This window comes from Micromys minutus (genome assembly GCF_963924665.1).
Source record: "Micromys minutus genome assembly, chromosome: 7".
Taxonomy (NCBI): Eukaryota; Metazoa; Chordata; class Mammalia; order Rodentia; family Muridae; genus Micromys; species Micromys minutus.
The window spans coordinates 70,521,663-70,542,897 of NC_137976.1; the positions used below are offsets into that span (position 1 = coordinate 70,521,663).

General features: G+C 49.3%; 1 protein-coding gene across 1 annotated transcript; it reads right to left on the minus strand.

The window, feature by feature from the left end:
* Positions 1–12,340: 12,340 nt before the first annotated feature.
* CHRD (chordin) lies at positions 12,341–21,064 on the minus strand (the record flags this gene model as incomplete). Its single annotated transcript, XM_080919461.1, is given in 24 exon segments — positions 12,341–12,523; positions 12,823–12,922; positions 13,048–13,202; positions 14,230–14,332; positions 14,751–14,854; positions 15,098–15,151; positions 15,259–15,352; positions 15,436–15,699; positions 15,942–16,055; positions 16,640–16,860; positions 17,137–17,293; positions 17,818–17,937; positions 18,059–18,165; positions 18,305–18,452; positions 18,540–18,631; positions 18,705–18,833; positions 18,940–19,081; positions 19,425–19,512; positions 19,612–19,711; positions 19,797–19,925; positions 20,068–20,197; positions 20,578–20,744; positions 20,747–20,902; positions 20,905–21,064. Coding segments are annotated over 24 exon segments (3,090 nt in total). The 3' UTR covers positions 12,341–12,467.
* Between the last annotated feature and the right edge of the window lie 171 nt (positions 21,065–21,235).

The window sequence follows — 21,235 nt, forward strand, 5'->3', positions numbered from 1 at the left end:
ACCAGGTCTCGAAGGCCAGTATTCAGCATTACAGTGATAGCAATAGCTCAAACTCCCACAAGAAAGTGGAGGTAGAAAGAGTGTAAAGACTGAAGGAGGGTGAGAAGTGTTGTGTAATGTGATCGTGTGGCTATTGCACTCAGTAGCTCATAGAAACTGTGGTTACCTGCAGTCAACATTCTAACAGAGATGGGAGACCGGCACAGGACGCTCCACACCTATCTAAGGAGCTACTAGAAATCCATTCTGAGAGAGAGGAGGGTGTGGCTACTGGAGGGCTTCCCATGTTCTAGCCACGGTCCAACATGGGCACACGTTCAGGCAGCACCAATTGGACTAGGTGAATTATTAAGAAGAAAATGGAGGGAACTGGAGAGATGGCTCAGCAGTTAAGAGTGCTGACTGCTCTTCCAGAGGTCCTGAGTTCAAATCCCAGCAACCACATGGTGGCTCACAATCATCTGAAATGGGATCCGATGCCCTCTGCTGGTGTGTCTGAAGACAGTGACAGTTTATACACACATGTAAAATCAAATAAATTTTAAAAAGAAGAAAATGGAGAAGGGGGAAGAGGAGATTAAAATAAAAAGGTGAAGTAGTGGAGAAGGGTTCCTGGAAGGGAGGGAGGGAGAGAGGGAGGAAAGGAAGGAGGGCAGGAAGGGAGGGAGGGAGGGAGGAAGGGAGAGAGAGAGGGAGGGAGACACAGTTTGTGGTGGATATGATCTGGATACATTATATATACATGAAGTTGTCAAAGAGTAGTTGTAAGGTATTCTTTTAAAAAAAAAAAAAAGCAGTCAAAAAATTGTGGACATAACAGGATGTAGGATTTCTTTGCCATTTCCCAAAATAGGTCAATACTTTGATTTTATAATCATCAAGGCTAAAGTACCACTTTACATAAACATGTAATAAAAATGACAGAGGCGGGCTCAGGGGCACTTTCAGAAGTCGTTGAAATTCTGTCTGTGATGGTTTGCATATGCTTGGCCCAGGGAGTGGCACTATTAGAAGATGTGGCCTTGTTGGAGGAAGTGTGTCACTCTGGGGGTAGACTTGGAGACATTCCTCATAGCTGCCTGAGGATGCCCAGTCTGTTCCTGGCTTCTTTTGAATGAAGACAGAACTCTCAGCTCCTCCTGCACCATGCCTGCCTGGATGCTGCCATGCTCTCACCTTGATGATAATGGACTGAACCTCTGAACCTGTAAGCCAGCCTCAATGTTGTCATTCATAAGACTTGCCTTGGTCATGGTGTCTGTTCACAGCAGTAAAACCCTAACTAAGACACTGTTCTAATCCCAAACCAAAGTCATGGAAAGATTTTGTTTTTATTTTTTGAGGGTTTTGTTATTGTTGCTGCTGCTGCTCTTTGAGACAAGGCCTCTCTGTATAGCCCTGGCTGTCCTGGAACTCAATCTTAGCCCAGGCTGACCTTGAACTCAGAGATCTGCCTGCTTCTGCATTCTGAGTGCTAGGATTAAAGGTGTGCACCACCACTACCACCCAGCTCTAATTTTCTTTTCTGAAACTCAACTGATAAGTTCATATAGCACTTTATAAAAATCATACATTCCAATACAATACAACCCAAAGATAAACTAATTTATTACTCTCATTCTAAAATTGACAGTATGAAAATATTAAAAATTTTATGTTTTTTATACTTTGTTGTGTTTCTATAAGATTAGAAAGCTAAATATATACTAGATGGTGCTGGCATATACCTTTAATCCTAGTACTCGGGAGGCAGAGGCAGGCCAATCTCCATGAGTTCAAGGTCAGCCTGGTCTACAAAATGAGTTTCAGGACAGTCAGGACAGCACAGAGAAACCCTATCTTGAAAAACTCAAAAAACCCTCAGATTCATAACACAGTGGTGTAGAGTCTGGGCGAAAGGCAGTGCTCACTGCCTGCCCCCACTTGTGCGCAGGATGTGTTTGTTCAAAGCAAGCCTGCGGTGAAGCGGTAGCCTTACCCACTGGGCCAGATGCCTCACATCCTCTGTGCATTTGATTTTTACTTCATATTTGATCGCCACACACTCAGTAACCTTCAACTGCTGCCAGTTTTTCTAAACTTCCATGTATTTATACAACCTTTAATGGGGCTGGGTCACAGATGAAAACGCTGTTTCCATTCTCCATCCCATGCAGAACCTCTCAGACCTGGGACAAAAATCATTCGACTTGTAGAAAGTGCCTTGAACTGAGCACCTCCTGCGATCCTTCCTTGGGGCAGTAGGGATACTGAGTATTGACTCTGTGGGCTCTTGGACAGGGCTCTAGAACCTGTGGCTGAGTCAGATGTGCGTGTGTTGGCCACTTACCAAAAAAAAAAGACAATGGTTGAAGGTTACTGAGTGTGTGATGATTAAATTGCCCACCCTACGTGGTCTCTTCTTATATGAAGTGGAAGTGATAGTTCCCATCCAAGAAGCAATGGGCAAATTAAGAATGCGTAGTATTTATATTTAAAAATTCCAGCCCAGGGTTCCTATCCCACCTGTGGTAGTTGAGTTCCCAGATGAAAGGACACACTCACAGCCTTTATATTTACAATAAGCCCTATAATTAATATATATGTTTGTCAACCATTGAGGTAACCATAGCTATAGAGGGAGAGAGTATGTGGCTTCCAGCAGCTATGGTCTGATCTTGGCTTCTCCTACTACCCAGGAGTGGAATCGCTGACCTCAGCCACCTCTTAGAAACGTTGGGTGCTGTCCCCCGAGGGCTCTTCATTACCTTGATGATGATTCTCTCTGGTGTCCAAATTCTATCCCCTTTTATCCTAGATGCAATTCCTCATTATCTGTCAGCTAAGGGCAAGTCTACCCCACAAAGGCAGTGCCTGACCCCTAGGTATGACTTCTTTCAGGTGTGTAAAAACAGCAGACCCCGTACTGTCTCCCCTAAAACTCCAAACATCCATGGCCACATGTGTGATAACATGTCACACACTAAAGAGAGATGTGAGCTATAAACACACAGTAAATTCATCAAGGCACACAGAAAATCTCAAAAGATCTTCTGATGACTAATCTTGACTATTAACGTGACTACATCTGAAATGAACTAAAATCCAAATGCTAGGCACTCCTGTGAGGGAGTTTCTGGACCAGATCGTTTGAGGTAGGAAAATCCACCCTAAATTTGGGCCACAAGTTGTAATGGCAGCCCACATAAAAGAACTCAGAAGAAGGAAGTTTGGGGTTTGGTTTGGTTTGGTTTGGTTTGGTTTGAGACAGGGTGTCTCTGCACAGCTCTGGCTGTCTTAGAACTAATCTGCAGACTCGACTGGCCTCAAATTCACAGACATCCACCTGCTGAATGGCATTCTGCATGCCAAGTGCTAGGATTAAATGTGTACCACCACCACCAAACAAGTGTTGAGATTGCTAAGGGCACGTGCCACCTCACCCAGCAAAGCTTTTCCTTTTTGCCTACTTGCTCTCTCTCTTACTGGCAAGCTCACTTATCCTGTTGCTGAGACATTCCTTTCCTGTTACTACCTGCTTCTTCAGGATTACACCAGAGACTGACAACCCGCAGCTCTCTAAGACCCTTCCAGGACTCTAGCACCAGGTTGGGACTGCAGAGACATCCAGACCCCTGGACTGAAAAGCTACTATATTTTTTACATTTCTGAAGTTAATTAATTAACATGTGTGTATGTGTATGTACATGTTATATATGTGTAAATATATTTTATGTATTCATCCTGTTAGTTATGTTCCTTTAGTGAACCCTAATACAGACCTTGTATTCTGAGAGCACCCTCATAGAAGCAGGGAGTATGGGGGAGGGGACAGGGGTTTGTGAAGAGAAACCAGGGAAGGGGATAACATTTGAAATGTAAATAAATAAAATAACCAATAAAAATGTTAAAATAAAAGAATTTTTGGCTTGATTTGGTCTTATTGTTTGATTTGGTTTAAATCTTCTACTTTAATTGAATACAATTATAATTTAGAAACACAGTCAGTCAGGAGTGGCAGCATGCATCTATAATCCCAATGTCCCAAAGGGGACTAATGCAGGAGGATCATGAGACTGAGACCAGATCAACTATGTACCCCAAGACCCTGTCTGACAACAGAACAAAATAAAAACTGGTTCACCAAAAATGTCACCTAACATTTTGAAGTAAACTTACGATACATTCATTTTCAGGGAGAAAAATATTAGAAAGAAAATCAAATGCCTAAATCACTCTGTGTTACAACTTTCATTTTATTAAATAACTAACTTAAAATTGTCTTCATCCTATACACTTCCACATTCTAGAACCTCATTGCTAACTATGGATTGTCAAGTTTGTGATCAGATGAAAGTACCTTATATCTTTCACCCCTAGCAGGCAAGCCTGTCCCCTGGAGGAGAGGGCAGTCAAACAGCTGTTTCTGAAGCTCTTCCCTGAAGTCACTTCCAGAAGCACCTTGGTTGGAACCTTTGAGAAAGAAAGGCTCCTTCACAGTGACGTCAGCCTTGCTTTAAAAAAAAAAGTCGAAAACTCATGAAAAACACAGTTGATGTGAATCAGATGTCTAGATGGCAGGGCGCCCGCTAAGCCAGGCAAGTGAACAGATGTGTGGGACACACATTCCTCCTTTGGAGCCATGCAAGGTAAATAGCCTATCCTTGTGGCTAGCCCTGCCTAGAAGCCTGGTGGAGAGGCTCCCGAGGCTTCTTTGCCCATCCATTCTTTCTCTGCCCCCCACCCCCATCTTCAGACAGGACCAGGATCTGGCAGTAATCATGTACACTTGTTGACTAACTGATTAGACTTTAGCGAATGTCTTTCATTTAATATCATATCCAATCAATAGCTGTTTTAAAACTTCCATCTCCCAGTTTCGGAAGGAAAAGTGTTCCTAACGAGTTCCAGGAATCAGCCAGCAGGTGCAGTAATGTTTTTACCAAAGGGAGGATTTAGATTTCCTGGAACCTGGCGGGGGGGGGGGGGGATCAGAAGAAGGGGTGTCTGACCTCACCCAGGTAGGCTCCCTGCTTCCCTGGGAGGGCAAACTATTCCAGCTGCTACAGACACTGGGGAAGAAATAAGGCATCTTTTGTCCTTCAACATCTGGCTTGTATGAGCGCACGCACTCGTGCATGTGTGTGTGTGTGTGTGTGTGTGTGTGTGTGTGTGTATGCATGTGCATGTGTGTGTGTATGCATGTGCATGTGTGTGTATGTATGCATGTGTGTGTGTGTGTGTATATATGCATGTGCATGTGTGTGCCTGTTCCTGTGCCTGTGTGTCCTTTCAGGATGCACTAGCCAGGTGCCTTCTCCCCATCTTTCTTCTGTTCCCCTTGTTTCATGGTAACCTTTTCCCTCTGTTTCCAGATACTTTGTTATCTGTGGCATGATGCTTCCCTGAATGTCAAATGCCACACTGCAATGTCTGCTAGCCTGAAGACCTCTTCATCTTCTTCATGCTTAAGGCGGCATTTTTTGCCTCTTGTGTGTGTTTGCATTATAAGCCTCTCATCACAGAGACCCTTATAGGAGACATTGAGACCCCATTCTCTGGGAGTCCCTCTCCTTGCTTTTAGCTTCTGTCAGTGAGCCAGCCTCTTCTACCATAAGGTATTGCCACCATAAGGCACAAAGCCACAAGGTTGAATGACCATGGACTGAATCTCCTGAAGCCACAGCCAAGATAAACCTCTCCTTCTTTTAAACCGATTATCTCGGCTACTTTGTTATAAAAATGGAAAGCTGCCAGGGGGTGGTGGAGCTGCCTTTAGTCTGAACACTCGAAACACAGAGGTAGACAGATCACTATGAGTTTGAGACCAGCCTAGTCTACAAAGTGAGTTCCAGGACAGCCAGGAGTACACCGAGAAACCCTGTCTTGAAAAACAAAGAAGACATACAGACAGACAGACAGACACAAATTTTTTGACTACCATTCTCATGAGGTTATAACTTCTATATGAGGGCGGGGCATTGTCGCTTACCTGTAGTCCCAATACTTAGGAAGCTATAATGAGCCAGAACTAACTTGAGAGACAATGTCTCAAAATAAAAAAGACAGGGTAACAAGGATGAGTTCAAGGCCAACCTGGACACACAGCAAAATCCTATCCCAAATATTCCACACGGGCAGGATGCTGCTGTTTTTGTTTGTTCAATTTTAATAAACTGTTAACTCTTCAGTACCTAAGGATACTGCAAAGTCACACGAGACGCCCATTAAATATTAGTTGTAGGACTCAAGAGGTGGTTCAGCAATTAGAACATTTCCTACTTTTGAAGAGGACCCGAGTTAAATTCCCAGCTCCTATGTTGGGAGGTCATACTGCCTGCAACTCTATCCTCAGGTAATTTGAATGAGAATGGTCCATGGGCTCATACATTTTAATACTAGGTCCCCAATTGGTGGAACGGTGTAGGAAGGACTAGGAAGTGGCCTTGTTGGAGGAGATGTGTCACTTTGGACAGGCTTTGAGATGTCAATGCCGTGAGTGAGCCCTTAGCTGATCCTATACCGTGTTTCTCTCCATGGATGCAAACCCTCTGGAGTCTAACCTTCTGAACTGTAGCCAGTTAAACCGTGTGGTAACTTATGCAGGAGTGGCCCTCATAGGCTCCTGTTTAGATGCCTGGCCCATAGGAAATGACACTGTTAGGAAGTGTAGCCATGTTGGAGTATCTTGTGAGAGAAAGTGTGTCACTATAGGGGCAGGCTTTGACGTTTCATATATGCATCAAGATAGGCCTAGTGGTACAGCCTCCTTCTGCTGCCTGTGATTCAAGATATAGAACTCTCGGCTCCTTCTCCAGCACCATGTCTGCCTGGATGCTGCCACATTTTCTGCCATGATGATAACGGAATAAAACCTCTGAAACTGTAAACCAGACCCAATTAAACATTTTCCTTTAAAGAGTTGCCATGGTTGTGGTGTCTCTTCACAGCAATAGAAACCCTAACTAAGAAAAATGCTTACTTTTATAAGTTGCCTTGGTCATGGTATTTTATCACAGCAATAGAGAAGTGACTAATTTAGGGTCTGACATCCTCTTCTGGCCTCCATGAGTACCTGCACACATATGCACATATACACATATGTACATATACACCTATGCACATATACACATATGCACATATACACATATGCACATATACACATATGTACATATACACATATGCACATATACACACATGCACATATACACATATGTACATATACACATGGAGACATGCCCATATACATACATATAAATAAAATATTTTAAAAATAGTGAGATAACATATTGGTTATATGGATGAACCTCCATGAGACCTCGGTGGTGTGGCACTGCTGTGACATTGCTAGGACAGTATAAAATGAGGGTCTGTGTGTATCTCAGCTGTTCACAGCACACAGGCCCCAACCTGCAGAGCTTGTCTGAAGCATAGACTTCCAGAGCTTCGGAATCACCACTTGCTTTTCAACAGCCTTACAGATGGCTAAGGCGCACAGTGATGTCTTTGAGACATCACAGTGCAAACAGTGTGGGCTGACACCTTTCTGTTGTCAATGCACCGGACTCCGCTACTAAGTTTCTCCAGAATGCACCCAGATGCCCATTCGATAGACTAACAGAAAGAAACTATGTACACCTTGCATGTAATTACTTTAGATGTGATAATTAATAACTTTGAGATAAATAGTAAAATCCTTTCAGCTTTTCTCTGCAGCTTCCTAGCCTGCCCCTGTTCCAACTCTCTCTTCAGTATAAAGTAGTATAATGCTCCTTCAGTGGCCAGAGTAGAAGGCAGAAAAGATGAGAGAAGGTTCGTTTGCTTTTATAAGACAGTGTCTCGCTATGTAACTTGCTAAGTAGACCAGGCTGGCCTTTAACTCACAAATGTTCTCTTGCCTCTGTCTGCAGAGCACTGGGATTAAAGAGGTTTGTTGTCACGCCTGCCAGACGGTTGAATTGGAAAGAATAGTTCTTTCTTATATTCATGTTGCTTCCCTCAACTTCTTTCAGACTTCGAAGGGGGAGCCACTAGCAACAGACAACTGCAGATGCCATTTCTAGAGGGTTCTTCTATGTGTGTGGAGGGTCACAGCCATGGCCACCTGCTCCCTACTCGTGCTTCTCCGCAGCCTTGCTAGACGCATGAGGCCTACCAGTTGCTGGAAGAACACACACTTGGCAGGATTTCTTCCCAGTCCTTCCCCGTCTTCCCCCTCCTCAGAGCTCAAACCAGGACCGCCAGACAGTTCCTCCTGCCGTGGCACCTGCAGCCTTCACGTGTGCCCTGCTCATTCCTCTGAGCATGTGAGCGTGTGTCTCTGTCACCAAACAGACCAGGGACCTCCACGACAGCATGGGCCTTCAAGAGAGGAAGAGAAACCCGAGTCTCACAGCAAGCTGCAGCTCAGCCTACAAGCCCCGCTGGCCCGGGTGAGTAGACCAGAAGAAACCGGATGCCCCACGGCAACCGACTCCAGCTTCTCCCCTCAAAGAACAGCAGAGGCTCACAGTGCCTTGGGTCACCTCTGCTGTGCACAGGACAAGTAACTTGTCAGCAGAGGAGCTGTGACTTCACCGGTGATCTCTAGTCAATTTGCTGAAAATTGAAAAGCGAAAGCCAATTTGCCGTGCTCTCTCTGAGACTGTCACATGCAGACTTTTTCCAGCTTCCGGCCAGGTGTTTGACAGCTCCTTCACAAGTAAGGACCAAGAGGCTGTTGGGACAGGGACTGAGAGAGTGAGGCCAAAATGTTTTAACTGAAGCTTTGGATAAGCATTGATTTAAAAAAAACATTTTGTTTAACTTTGGAAGAGGTAGTAGTAACAGACTACATGCATGTGTTTGTGTATGTCTGTGTATATGTTGGTGTATGTGTATATTTGTGTGTGTGAGCACACATGTGTGCATGCACACACACACTTGAGGAGAGGAGCCACAGTGACAAACTAGAGGTTAACTTTCAGGTATCAGTTCTCTCCTTGCATCAAGTGGGTCCTGGGAATGAAACCTGGGAATGAAAATCGGGCCTTCATGGCAAGTGTCTTTACCCACCGAGCCATCTCACTGGCCCCAAAAACAATGTTTTACGGTTGTTTGGGGTTTTTTTTGGGGGGGGTTGTTGTTGTTGTTGTTCTTTTTTTTTCTGGACAGCTGCTATTGTAGTTTGGAGTAACACGTGAATTTTTCTTTTTTACGTATTTGTGTTTATAATTATTTTATAGCTTTTATAACTGTTAAATGATTATAATTATTCGCAATGATTTTTAAAGGAGAGGGTGTGAATGCCAAGTCCCCACTACCACAAATTGTACAGTCAAGATTCTCTCCTTGGGGAAGCCCCAGCAGTCAACACGTCCAGAGGGCGAGGGACGAGCTTCACCCCAGGAGAACCACCTCCACAATCATGGTGATGTGGATGCATCCAGAGTGAGCTGTCCTCATGATGAGCAACAGCAACGCTGGTGCCTGCCTTGTACGTGAAAACCTCGTGTGCAGGGACTCCATTCTCAGAGAGCACTCTGATCATGCTATCGTTACTAACAGGCCTCCCTTTGGCCACCTGTAACAGTTTCCAGAAGCCCATACTCGGTCCGTAGGGTGATGTTCCACGAGCATCTTCCTTCATACATGGCCTCTAGTGGCCTCAAAGCTGTCAGGCTGAAACGTGTCTTCAGCCACAAATATTTCCACTCTGCGATTTTGAGATGGCTTCTTCTTGCCTCTGTCTTTGTCACCTGCTTCTGTGTTCTTATTCTGCTTTATTCAGACAGGGTCACAGTAGCCCAGACTGCCCTGAACCCACTGTAGACAAGGACAGCCTCAAGTGCCTGATCCTCCTGCCTCTACCCTGAACTGCAGGGATTGCAGGGCTGCAGTGTACTTCCATGACTGGCTTGCCTTTGATTTTAATACTTTTCATATAAAAGACTGAGGAGCAAGATGTCATTAGTCATTTTTAAACAAACCAATCCATATTCGTAGTGCAGACTTTGCTAATGGCTGAGTGTCTGTCTTCAAAGTAGAGAGGTCGACCTGGGCCCCTGGATCCCCATACGTCGATACCCCACTCCCGTGTTGATTGACAGTTTCAGACATCCATAGCTACAGCTTGAAAATGGCCCTGCCATAAATAATTCACAGGGCACTTGGCCATAGCCCCACCATTAACAAAGTCCCAGAACAGTGGCTGTCTGTGGCCTGATATGCCAAAAACCTGGGTTCTGCATATTAAAAACTAAAGTAGGTAAAGAATGTCACTAGAAGTTAAAATGGGACATGGCAAAGTAGAACTATACATGAGCTTTCTCTTTGAAAAACAAGGGCTATCAAAACCACCCCATCTGTTCAACAGCCTGTGTGCTACCTGTCTTTGTGCTGGAGAATTCAGGCGTCCAATCAAACCCTTACAAGTGTGGAAGGCCTTCCTGGCCCTCGCTTAGAGGCCATAGAATGTTGTACCAGTGAGTGTTCAAAGACATTGTGATACTGCCCAAGAAAATCACCTCTCTGTGGTTTTTGTTGGTTGAGGTGTCTTGTTCTTTTGTTTTCTTTTTGTTTTTGTTGTTTGGCTATTGTTGCTTTTAGTTTTGTTCCCTGGTGCTATTAGTAGCTTAAAGGGAAGTACATGGGATGCCCTCTTGATGTCTCTAGATACCAGGACTTTGAAGAGACCACACACAGGACTGGATCTCTTAGGTCATTACCCCACTTCCCTAGGGACTGAGGGAAGAACCTAGGACTGTTCTTTGGCTGCAGTGCTGTCTAGGATGGGAAAGACATGCTCCTGCCCGTGATATTCTGTTCACACATTTGCTCAGCTGACCCTCTGAGGTCTGCTCTGAAGCCCTTCTGGGCTCTGAAGCTAAAGTCAAGGAGGAGCCCTGTTTCCTACAGGTACCAATGGGTCATCCTTACATAACTCATGGCTTCCTCGCTGGTTAGAAAAGTATGGTGGATAAAACCTTATCTCCCATCATGGCACACCTCATGCTCTGCCAATGTGGGAACCCATTCTGAGTCCCTTTGCCTTCTCATCCCTGTCTGGCCTTCATCCCTGGTTCACCCCTGTTGGAACCTCCTACTACATCAGCAAAGGTCAGGCCTGGCCAGCTACCCCCTTAATGGCCTCCTTCACAACCTAGCCCTCCACAAACATCCTGCCAAACACAACAAAAGCCCATTGCCACCCTCCAATCAAGCCACCAGTCAAGCTCCAGAAATTCCACAGCAACTCGAGCACTTTCCCTAACAAATACTGGCCAGGTGCCTGACTGCAGAATGTATGTGCCACGGATGCTTCCTGTGATACAACGTGTTTGACACAAAGGGAGCAGGGCACGTTGGAGTGAATCATCCCGGTGAAGTAACCGCAGAACTGCATAGACCCGGAGCGCTGAAGGACTAAGACGGTGACTGTTAGCTACCCTTTCAGCAGGCCCAACATTAACAGCTGTGACTTTTCCCACCTTCTGTACTACCAGATTTATCCGGCATCACTTATACATGTGTGTGTATATGATTTCTAACATATTGCCCTTGTTTCTCTAGAACATGGAGCCTGAAGGGATATCCGGTTCCTGATGGCAGGGATGAGGGGAAATGGGAAAGAGCAAGGGGAGGGGTCTCCTGTTACCCTGCCCACCACAGCACTTTTTGACATGATGAGCTTGGTTTTAACCAAATGAGGACTAATCCCGATTCAGTATGATGTAGGGTTGCCCATAACTGGTCAACAAACAACTTTTCAGGAAAGAAAGTGTGTAGCGTGCTTCAGACAAAAATAGAGAACTTTGGTTTCATCCTGGCATGAACAGACATGGCATCAGCAAAAATGCCAGTGACGGGTAACTCGGCTTGAAGCTACCAAGTCTCTTGCTGCTCTACCCCCTTTTATGGAGAATCCCGATCCTCTTAATGGAACCTAGATATACCATCCAACTGGCCATCCCATTCCCCAATCCCCTTCCAGCTCCCAGGTCAGAATCTGAGCCCAGGACTTCTCTCTTATTTCTGGTCTGTCAGATCTACTGTCACCTACTCAGGGGCCTGGCCACAAAAAGCCTACCTCAAACCCAAAGATTGAAAAAAAAAAAAAAAAAGATGTTTTAATAAATACAAAAATCTCTAATAATGACTCTGCTCAGCTCAGGGGCAGCAGGAATGGTGTGAGGGACCCCTTGGTGCTGAGTGAGGATAAATTAAAGAATCCCAATAAGCCAGTGGTGTTTTGTACAGAAGAAAAGAGTTAAGCTTCTGGGGCAGAGGCCAAAAGAAGACAGTGCAGGAGTTCGCACGAATATGGCCTCGGTCTGACCCAGCAGTCTTTCCCCTTGTAGAATTGTGGTTCCCAGAGGTAGTTGGGGAGGAGAAGAAGCAGAACAGAGGCAGTAAAGGCACTGGGTTCCCACAGGAGAATCAAGGTCCTCAGCGCCACTCCTCCTCCAAGCCTGGGCCTGTCCTCTTGGTCATGTGCTTTTGGATGCTCCCTAGGAGCGGTCAGCTTCTTTCTCCAGCTCTGGAAGGGTTCTAGTCTCAGAGGCTGCTGAAGACAGAAGGTAGGAGATAGAAAGCAGGGTCGCCTGATGGAAGACATGGTGGACCAGGCAGGACATCTCTGCTCTAGTCTCAGAAAGGACCGAAGTGTCCAGGCAAGTCAGCATACACCACCTGCAGTGTGGCTGCTTAATTCCTCTAAGTTTCAGAAATTTCATTTGTAAAGAAGTGACAGTAAGTCTGGAGAGGTGATCTGGGATTGCACTTACGACTCCTACCTCCATAGGGCGCCCTTCCCTCCCACGGTCATACAGCCAGCCCACAGCAGCTGTTGCTTCCTTCACTTACACCTCTGGGTTGTGCAGTGGGAACAGCAGCGATTCCCCTTCCCTGAGCCGCAGGATAGTGGCAGCGAACAATCGTCCCGCTCACAGTGGGGTACCCCAGCCTGGTTCAGGATGGAGAATTACTGAGGTTCCTCACAGGACACTTAGTCTTCAGCCTCTTCAGAAAAAGCCATCTCCAGGACTCTCCCAGGCACTACTGCCCACACTACACAAGCCCCTCACTTACCCCACATCTGCAGGTAATACAGCTCATCTCCCCAAAAGGGGGCACTGATGGGTGCCAGCTCTGGTTCTCTGGAAACCACTGCCCAGCAAAGCGACACCCGCGAGGCCCATCAGCCTGCATGGGGTCTCCTAGCTTGGCATGAGTCCCTGACCCTACTGGGGAAAGAAAAGACAAAATCAGACCATAAAAGACAACTAACTTTAACTCCTTGTTGAATTCCTATTGCATAGTAGTTTCTGGTTCTTGGTAAGTGATAAATTTGGATGGGTAGGTGGGAGATGGGTGGTGAATAAATGGATGGAGTAGATGATGGATGGACAGACGGATGGATGGATGGATGGATGATGGATGGATGGATGGATGGATGGATGGGTGGATGGATGATGGATGGATGGATGGATGGGAGATTGGGTGGATAGGTAGATGGATTACAAATGGAGTATATAAATAATGATGATAGATGGGTGGATAGATGGGTGGATGGATGGATGGATGGATGGATGGATGAATGGATGAATGGGTGGGTGGACAGATGAATGGACAGATGGGTGGACAGATGGATAGATGGATGAGTGGATGGATGAACAAATAGATGAATGGATGGATGAATGGATGGATGGATGGATGGATGGATGGATGGATGGGTAGATGGATGGGTAGGTGGGCAGATGGATAGATGGATGGATGGATGGATGGATGGATGGATGGATGGATGGATGGATGGATGGACAGATGGATAGATGGATGAGTGGATGGATGAATGAATAGATTAATGAATGGATGGATGGATGAATGGATGTATGGATGGGTGGATAGATGGATGAATGGATGAATGGGTGGACAGATGAATGGACAGATGGGTGGACAGATGGATAGATGGATGAGTGGATAGATGAATGAATAGATGGATGGATGGATGGATGGATGGATGGATGGATGGATGGATGGGTAGATGGAGGGCTGGGTAAGCAGATGAACATCTAAGTTGATGGGACTGGAGCCCCAATCACCTCACTGCATATATGCATGTCCTTCCCACTGTTTTAGGGCACTAGCTTCAGGGTGAACATGAGCGGTGCTCGGTGAGTGAGAAGTTCCTTTCCATCCCCATCATGCACCCCAAAACACAGGTCAGGGCCTACCCAACCCCAAGAGTGAGGCCTCTATGACCAGGCCTCTCACCTGGACACTGTTTGCAGCAGTCGGTGGGGTTGGCACGAATAGGCTGAGCACAGGCCAGGCGAGGACACTGCACCTTCTCACAGTGCACCTCTCCAGTGGCCCCCTGTGGGCACCCATTGAGAGAGGGTGTCAGGCAAACCTCACACTGCTTTTTCTCTCCTTTCCCCACCTCAGGTCCAATATATGTGTGACCAGTGCTCAGAGGCCTGAGTTTGTCCTGTGTCTGAATCCAGCCCTCATTGTATCTTATAAAGTGTGCCATCTTTGCAAACAGGGCAGGAATGGGGCTCTTGGGGAAAGTACAGAAGTCACTGAGGATCATGTGAACCCAGTCATGGCACAGCCAAAGCTTGCACCTGTCAGCTTCTTACCCCTCCTGCAGGAAATCTGCTCTCAAACCCAAGCTACAATACCATCCTGAGACCTCCTCACCAAGGACAGGCTTGCTCTCTGGGAAGCCCCCTACCTCTATTTGCACACCTGACTGGGTTACGATACCAGAGAAGATTAGGCAGCCATACCTTGCAGGTGCAGACAGCACACTTAATTAGGCCAAAGGGAGGCACGACCGGATGCCATCGAGTGCCCGCTGCCCTCCAGCTACGGTCACCATCAAAATAGCAGCCTGGTAGGGAAGAGTCCCCAACTGCCATTAGAACTAGTCTGACCACCTAGGCCCACAACCAAGCCTCGAGCCAGTCCCACACTAGCCTAAGCCAAGAGCCAGTGGACACGAAAGACAACTTATCAGAGATGCTTAGAGTCCGTGCACCTCAGCTTCCCCCATACACACAATCTGTTACCTTCTTTCTCCAATCCAGTAGCTTCTTCGGATCCTCCCATCCCTGGACCCACCATCTCCACTTACCCTCTCCTTGCTCCAGATTTGGTAGGCTGGGAAGGTCTCTATTGTGTTGTTTCTCTGTGGAGACGAAGAAAGGGTGAGGCAGAGAGTGGCCCCTGCTTCCCTCCCTAGAACACTCCTTTCCCATGGATGCCCCTCCACTACCTTTCCTCCCCTGCATTCACCTGGACACACGGGACAGCACTGGTCCGGTGCCTGCACCGGGTGGGGACAGCTTGGTGGTGGGCATACTACAGGATCACAGATCACTGTTCGTCTCTGTAGAGAGGGGCCAAGGCTTTGAAGGTTGGGCCCCTTGCCCCAGACCCTGTAGCCAACTGTGCCTTACCCAGACACCCTACCTGACAGGTGCAGAGGGAACAGACTGGGTCATAGTTGGGTGCCCAGCGAGCCCCGTGAGGACGCTGCTGCCCCTCGAAGAAACATGTGTTAGGATCTCGGGGTCTCCCAGGACTCGCATGTTTGGCTGGTACTGGGGCTTCAGGACCAGGCCCAGCAGGCAGCATGGGTGACGTAGCTGCCTCTCCATTTGGAACCAAAGGCATCTGTACTCCTTCTGAGGCCAGGCGCAAGCCTCCCACCTCACACTGACTGGCAATGTGCACCTGGGCAGAGAGGGAAACTGAGGCTGACTGGGGTTCTCCTTCATGTCTCTATCAACCACTGTTGGCTGTTGACAGGAGCACCCAGGAGGAGACTATTCCCTTCAGGACTCATCCTAGCTGCAAAGGCAGGGCCGTAGGTTGCCAGCAGCCTTATGCAGCTGTGTGACTTCATACTCATGAGTGAAAAGAACTTAATACTACCACCTCAGGGATCAGAAAGCTCAAGCACCGTCCTCACGTACCTGCCCACGTAGTTCTCCTCCGGGGCTGTTCTTGGTGGTGATCAGCAGTGAAGCAGTGCCCTGGGCCAGGTGCCGCAGCAGCACAGGCTCCAGGTCTTTTACCACACCCTGAGCCTGCAGACAGACAAGGCACTTCAGGGTTTTATATCATTTCATTTATGTGAATGAGCATTTTGCCTGGCATCCACAGAGGCCGGAAGAGGACATTGGATTGCCTATAACTGGAGTTACATATGTTATGAGCTAACAAGTGGATGCCAAGAACTGAAAATGGGTCCTCCTGAAGAGCACCTGCTGAACTACCTCTCCAGCCCCACCTTAGGACAAAGCCCACAGTCTCCAATTTTCAGGTTTAAAACACACACACACACACACACACAGAGGAGAGAGATCAAGGCCTTTTCACAGTGGAGAACAGTTCTGAGGCTAGGAATTTCTGACTGCAAGTCTACTACAGCAGCCCACACCACTGAAGAGGATGTGGACCATCCCACCTACTTTCTTAGTGGCTTGGGACCTCTATCCTGGGAATGAATCATTTAAGACAGAAACGTATAGACAAAAGCAAATGCATAGTAAAGGCTGAGTCAGATTCACACCCAGGCCTGTCAGACACCTACAGCCAGGCACCTGCTCTCTACCACAACAGTCCCATACACCCCTCAAGGGAAGGAAGCAGAAACGTCCCAAGCCCTTACCTCTGAGCCATAGAAACCCTTCAGCAGCCGCTGGGGCCCTGGCATCCCAGGAGGCCCGAGGAGGTGGGCAGTGACAGTTCCTTGCTCTGAGCCACCAAGCCCAGCCAACAGAACCTCATAGTGTAAGTGACAGTGCGTATCCAAGGAAAGCCAGGCATGCCCTGCGGCCTGACTCCGCACAGGAGGCAGCACTAGTGCCCCTGCCAGAGGCACAGGCAATCCTAAATCCAAACAGAAGAGAGACTGTGAGATTGTGCTCCTAATCTCCTTCTACGCTACCACAGGGCCCAGGGAACAGCAAGTCTTAGATTCCTTGCACAGTGGCAACAGGGAAGGTTGGCCGTCGGCATCACCCTCTGCAAACGCACCTCTCTAAATGCCAACCAGAGATCAGACAGAGCAAGACACATGAGGCTCTGGCTCTCTGGCTAATTCTTTAGATGCTTGGATGGCAGGTCAGAGGACAAAGAAGGGCAGGTAGACTGTGAGGCACTCACTGTCATAGCGGGCACTGTGCCCACTGTAGCACAGGGCTGTCACATGCCCCCGAAGCTCTCCGTCTGGGAAGTCCTTGGTACCAACATTCAGGAACAGTTCACTCTGTAGCAGCATATGAGCCCCGCGGGCACCCAGCCCAGAGCAGATACCCACAGCCTAGGAGTTAAAGAAGGATAAGCCCTCTCTCTTTCAGATCCCAAAGGCTTTCCGTGTTTGATGCCACACCACACATACATCCTTCCACATTCCACTGACACTGGACAAGAGCTTTGTAGGTCAACTGTCAAGACCCTCCTCTGCCTAGTCCTAGACACAGCACAACCCTTGAAGAGTTACTCATCTGAGAGCCTTTCATTCTCCTCTATCAAAGGGAACTGCAAAAGTCAAAAGATACATAAAGAAGGCAAACACATTCATGCCTGACAGAAAGACCCCAAAGGTAGCAATTAGTGCTATCACATGGCCTATTGCACCCTTCCTGAGAGTGGCATTTACTGTTTAACTATTAGCTTGCTGAGAACAAGGGTTCCAGCCTCAGGTGTACTAAGACAAATGAATGAAGGACTCGCTGAGAGAGCCCCCGAGTGTGTGGAGAGTGCTCCACACCTCTACTCAACCAACCTGGCTTCCCGCAGCCCATGTTTTGGCAGCCCTGGCACAACTCTGCCTGGAGCCCTCACCATGTGTCCTCCCAGCTGGAATCCAGCCATGTGGCACAGGACAGTGCGCTGGTTCTTCCGCTGAGGCTTGGTCTCCAGTGTCATGGCCACCACCTCGCTACCTGTACCTACCACTTGCACCTGGTGGGCAGGGTTGGGGGAGGGCAATTGAATTGCCAGCCAAGACCTAGGGCCTTTCCCCCTGCAGGTCAAGGCCCTGCCCTGCTGGCCTCCCTGCCCCCCTACAGCTGCCAACTCTTACCTGATAGATAAGGGAGCCATTTCCTAGCAGTATGAAGCTGGCTGAGCCAGCAGCACCCGTCTGAACTGGGATCAGGGCATCAGCCCCACACAGGACGCTTTGAAGAACTGCAGGGGATAAGACAGGAGGCAGCAGGCTTGCCCACACCCAGACCCCCAATCCTGTATCTATTCTGGCCTCTTCTTTAACACACAGATGTGCCTCTGAGTTATGTGCACCACGGTGTCAAGCCCCACCCATCCTCACCATCACAGTTCTGCCTGGTAGCAATATATCCGCTGATGCGTAGCTCTGGCCCACCTGCCTTCTCTAAGACCATCTGCAGCTCCCCCAGCACCAACCAGTCCATCTCTTGGTCTGTAAGGCTGGGCAGCACCTCAGCAAAACCTGGCTCCTGTGAGCAAACAGAAGAATGTGATGGGCAACAGCAAGACGTCAGAGTGTCAGGGGAAGTACCGGCAAGACGCAGGCCTCCCCTTACCTGAGCGGAGGTGTTGGCCTGGAGCTCTCGAAGTGCCTGTCCCTGGTGGAGAATCTGAAGCTTCAAGGGAACCTGAGCTAGTCCTGCAAGCGCTGCACATGTGAGCATTTCTGAAAGGTGAGCAACCTCCCGAACACGTTCACGGACATCCTCCCCATTACTCACCTCCCAGCAGACCCCGGAAGAGCAACAGAAAATGTAAGGAATCTTCTGTGTCACTGAGGGTGAGCAGGGCTATGCCCCCGACACCCCGCTGCTGTGGGTCTTCCAGGGTCAGGATGGCACTGAAGGTCTCTGGGGAGTGAAGGACCATGAAAGCCATAAGAAATCCTCTCTTCAGTCCACCCACCTGCATTGAAGGCTCAGCTCCTGACATCTAAGAACTGTCCACTCCCCCTACCTGCGGCGAGAGCACCCTGCCAAATGAGAGGCCCCCAGACTTCTCCTGAAGGGTGAGTGGGTGTCACAAGGGCTACTCGCAGCTGCTCTGTCCTCAGGAGCCTCACAGACAGCCGAGGCACTGCCCGCCACACCCCACAGATCTAGGGAGAAGAGGGAAGGAAGTCTATGGTAAGTATGCAGAACAAGCCAGCTAGAAGACCCAGACCTAATGAGGAAGGAGTGTGGGAGGGAGACCCGAGACCCTCCTAAGACGGACCCAGGAGCCTTTATTTTAAGTCCTGGCTTACCGCTTACTAGCCAAATGACCTTGAACAAATCACATTCTGCTATTCTGAGCCTCAGTTCCCTCCTCTGTAAAATGGGCATCATAATGTCAGGGCCTTTCTCCCACTGGGCTGTTGTGAGAACCAAAGGAGGCAATGCAAAGCACGCTCTCGGCAGGTGCCCATTTTGGATAAGCACTCTTAAATGGCATCATCTCACCAGGCCATCCTGGATGGGGGCTGCAGGGTGTTCAAACAGGATGTTGCCTGTGGGATCTGTGAACCGAACCCTGCTGGGACGGTCCAGCCTGTGAAGAGAGGTCCAGTGAGACTGGATCTATAACCTACAGACTCCTCTTTCTCGCCCCCTCTACTACTCCTGGTCCTTGCCCTCTCCCTTGTCTCACCGCTGGTAGGAGATAGAGAAGCGTAAACTTGAGCGCAGCAAAGAGACTCGAGCACGAGCTACCGCCTGCGACCTCGGTCCCGTCAGCAACGCCACAAAGTCTTCAAGAAGAGAAGATGGCCTGAGCACTGTCAAGCCTTGCTGCGGGACTCAAACTTCATCCGGCCCACCTCCACCCCAGCCTACCCGTGTGGCCATCAGCACGTGTCCGCTCCCCAGCACCGGGTTCCCCTCGATCGCTATAACTGCGATGCTCTGGGTCCCTTGGATACTCGAAGACCAGGCCAGCGGGCTGTGGATCTGGATTGCTGCGCTCTGCGTCCAGGATGAGTAATAAGTAAGACCACTGGCGTCAGCAAGGTACCAGGAGGACCAGTCCTCCTCCGCGATCCAAGCCGTTCTGGACCTAGTGCTAGAGCCTTCCACCCTCCCTAACTCCGGGCACAGCGGGCCTCACCCTGCGGGCAGGTCTGGCAGCAGTGTCCTGGCAGCTGGCGCGGCTGCCTGCAGGCCAGGGTGGGGCACTGAGGTTTGATGTTCTTGCAGCTGACCCTGCCAGGGCCCCTCCCACGGCGAGCCCACTGAGGCTGATGGCAGAGAACATAGGAAAATTAAGGGAATCAGACCCCAGGGTTAGCTACTCTGCTGGAGTCAGCCGACTCTGCTCTTTACAAGTTACATGGTCCTGGACAACTTTCTTAACTTCTCTGAGCCTTGGCGTCCCTGTCTGCAAAGTAGAGGTAATAACGCCATTTATCTAGCGAGGCTGTAACGGGAGGGGGAAAGTTGGCTAAAAGCCAGTCACATTGTGGGCGATCAATAACTGTCAACACCGCACACTTGAAAGGGGTTTCCTCCGATTTGCGGACCAAGCCTTCCCCAGAGCATCTCCGAGTCTACTACGGATAAGGACGCCAGCGTTCCGCTACCCTCTAGGGTAGGGCGGGCAGCTTCGGTATCCACTCACCGCTTCACAGGCGCACAGCACGCAGCGCATCACCCCAAAAGGCTCCCCCAGGTCCGGGTGCCACGTCTCGTCCAAGGCATAGACCTTCCCGCCGAAGGAGCAGCCTGCGGGGACGGGCTTGGCTGGCGGCCGCTGTCCGGTTGCTAGAGCCGTAATGCCTGCTCCGGGCTCTGCCCGCCAGGCCCTTGGTCCCTTGGCAACGTGCACCTCGCCGCCTCTGCTTTCCCCTCCCACCCTCCCGCTGCGCGAAGCCACCTGCGCCCGGGGCCCTCTCCCTGTGGATGTAAACTTGCCCCGAGCCAGACTCCCCTCCCGCGCCTCCCCCTGGCGCCCACCTACCTGCCGCTCCCCGGACAGGCAGCGGCTCCTTCTCGGAACGGATGGGCAATGCGGGGGGCTCCGGGCCGGTGCCACCGGCCGGCCGCGAGCCGAGCAGCAGCAGCCCGAGGAGCAGCCGCGGGGCCGGCGGGGCCGGGAGGCTCGGCATGACGCGGAGCAGACAGCTGGGGAGGCGGGCGGGAGGAGGGAGCAGGAGAGGGAGTAGGGCCGGACCGGAGGCGGGCCGGCAGGAGGGGGCCGGGGCCAGGAGGGGGGCAGTGGCGAGGGGCTCGTCTCGCAGTCGCCTGGTCCGCTCCGGGCCGGGCGGGGCGGGAGAGAG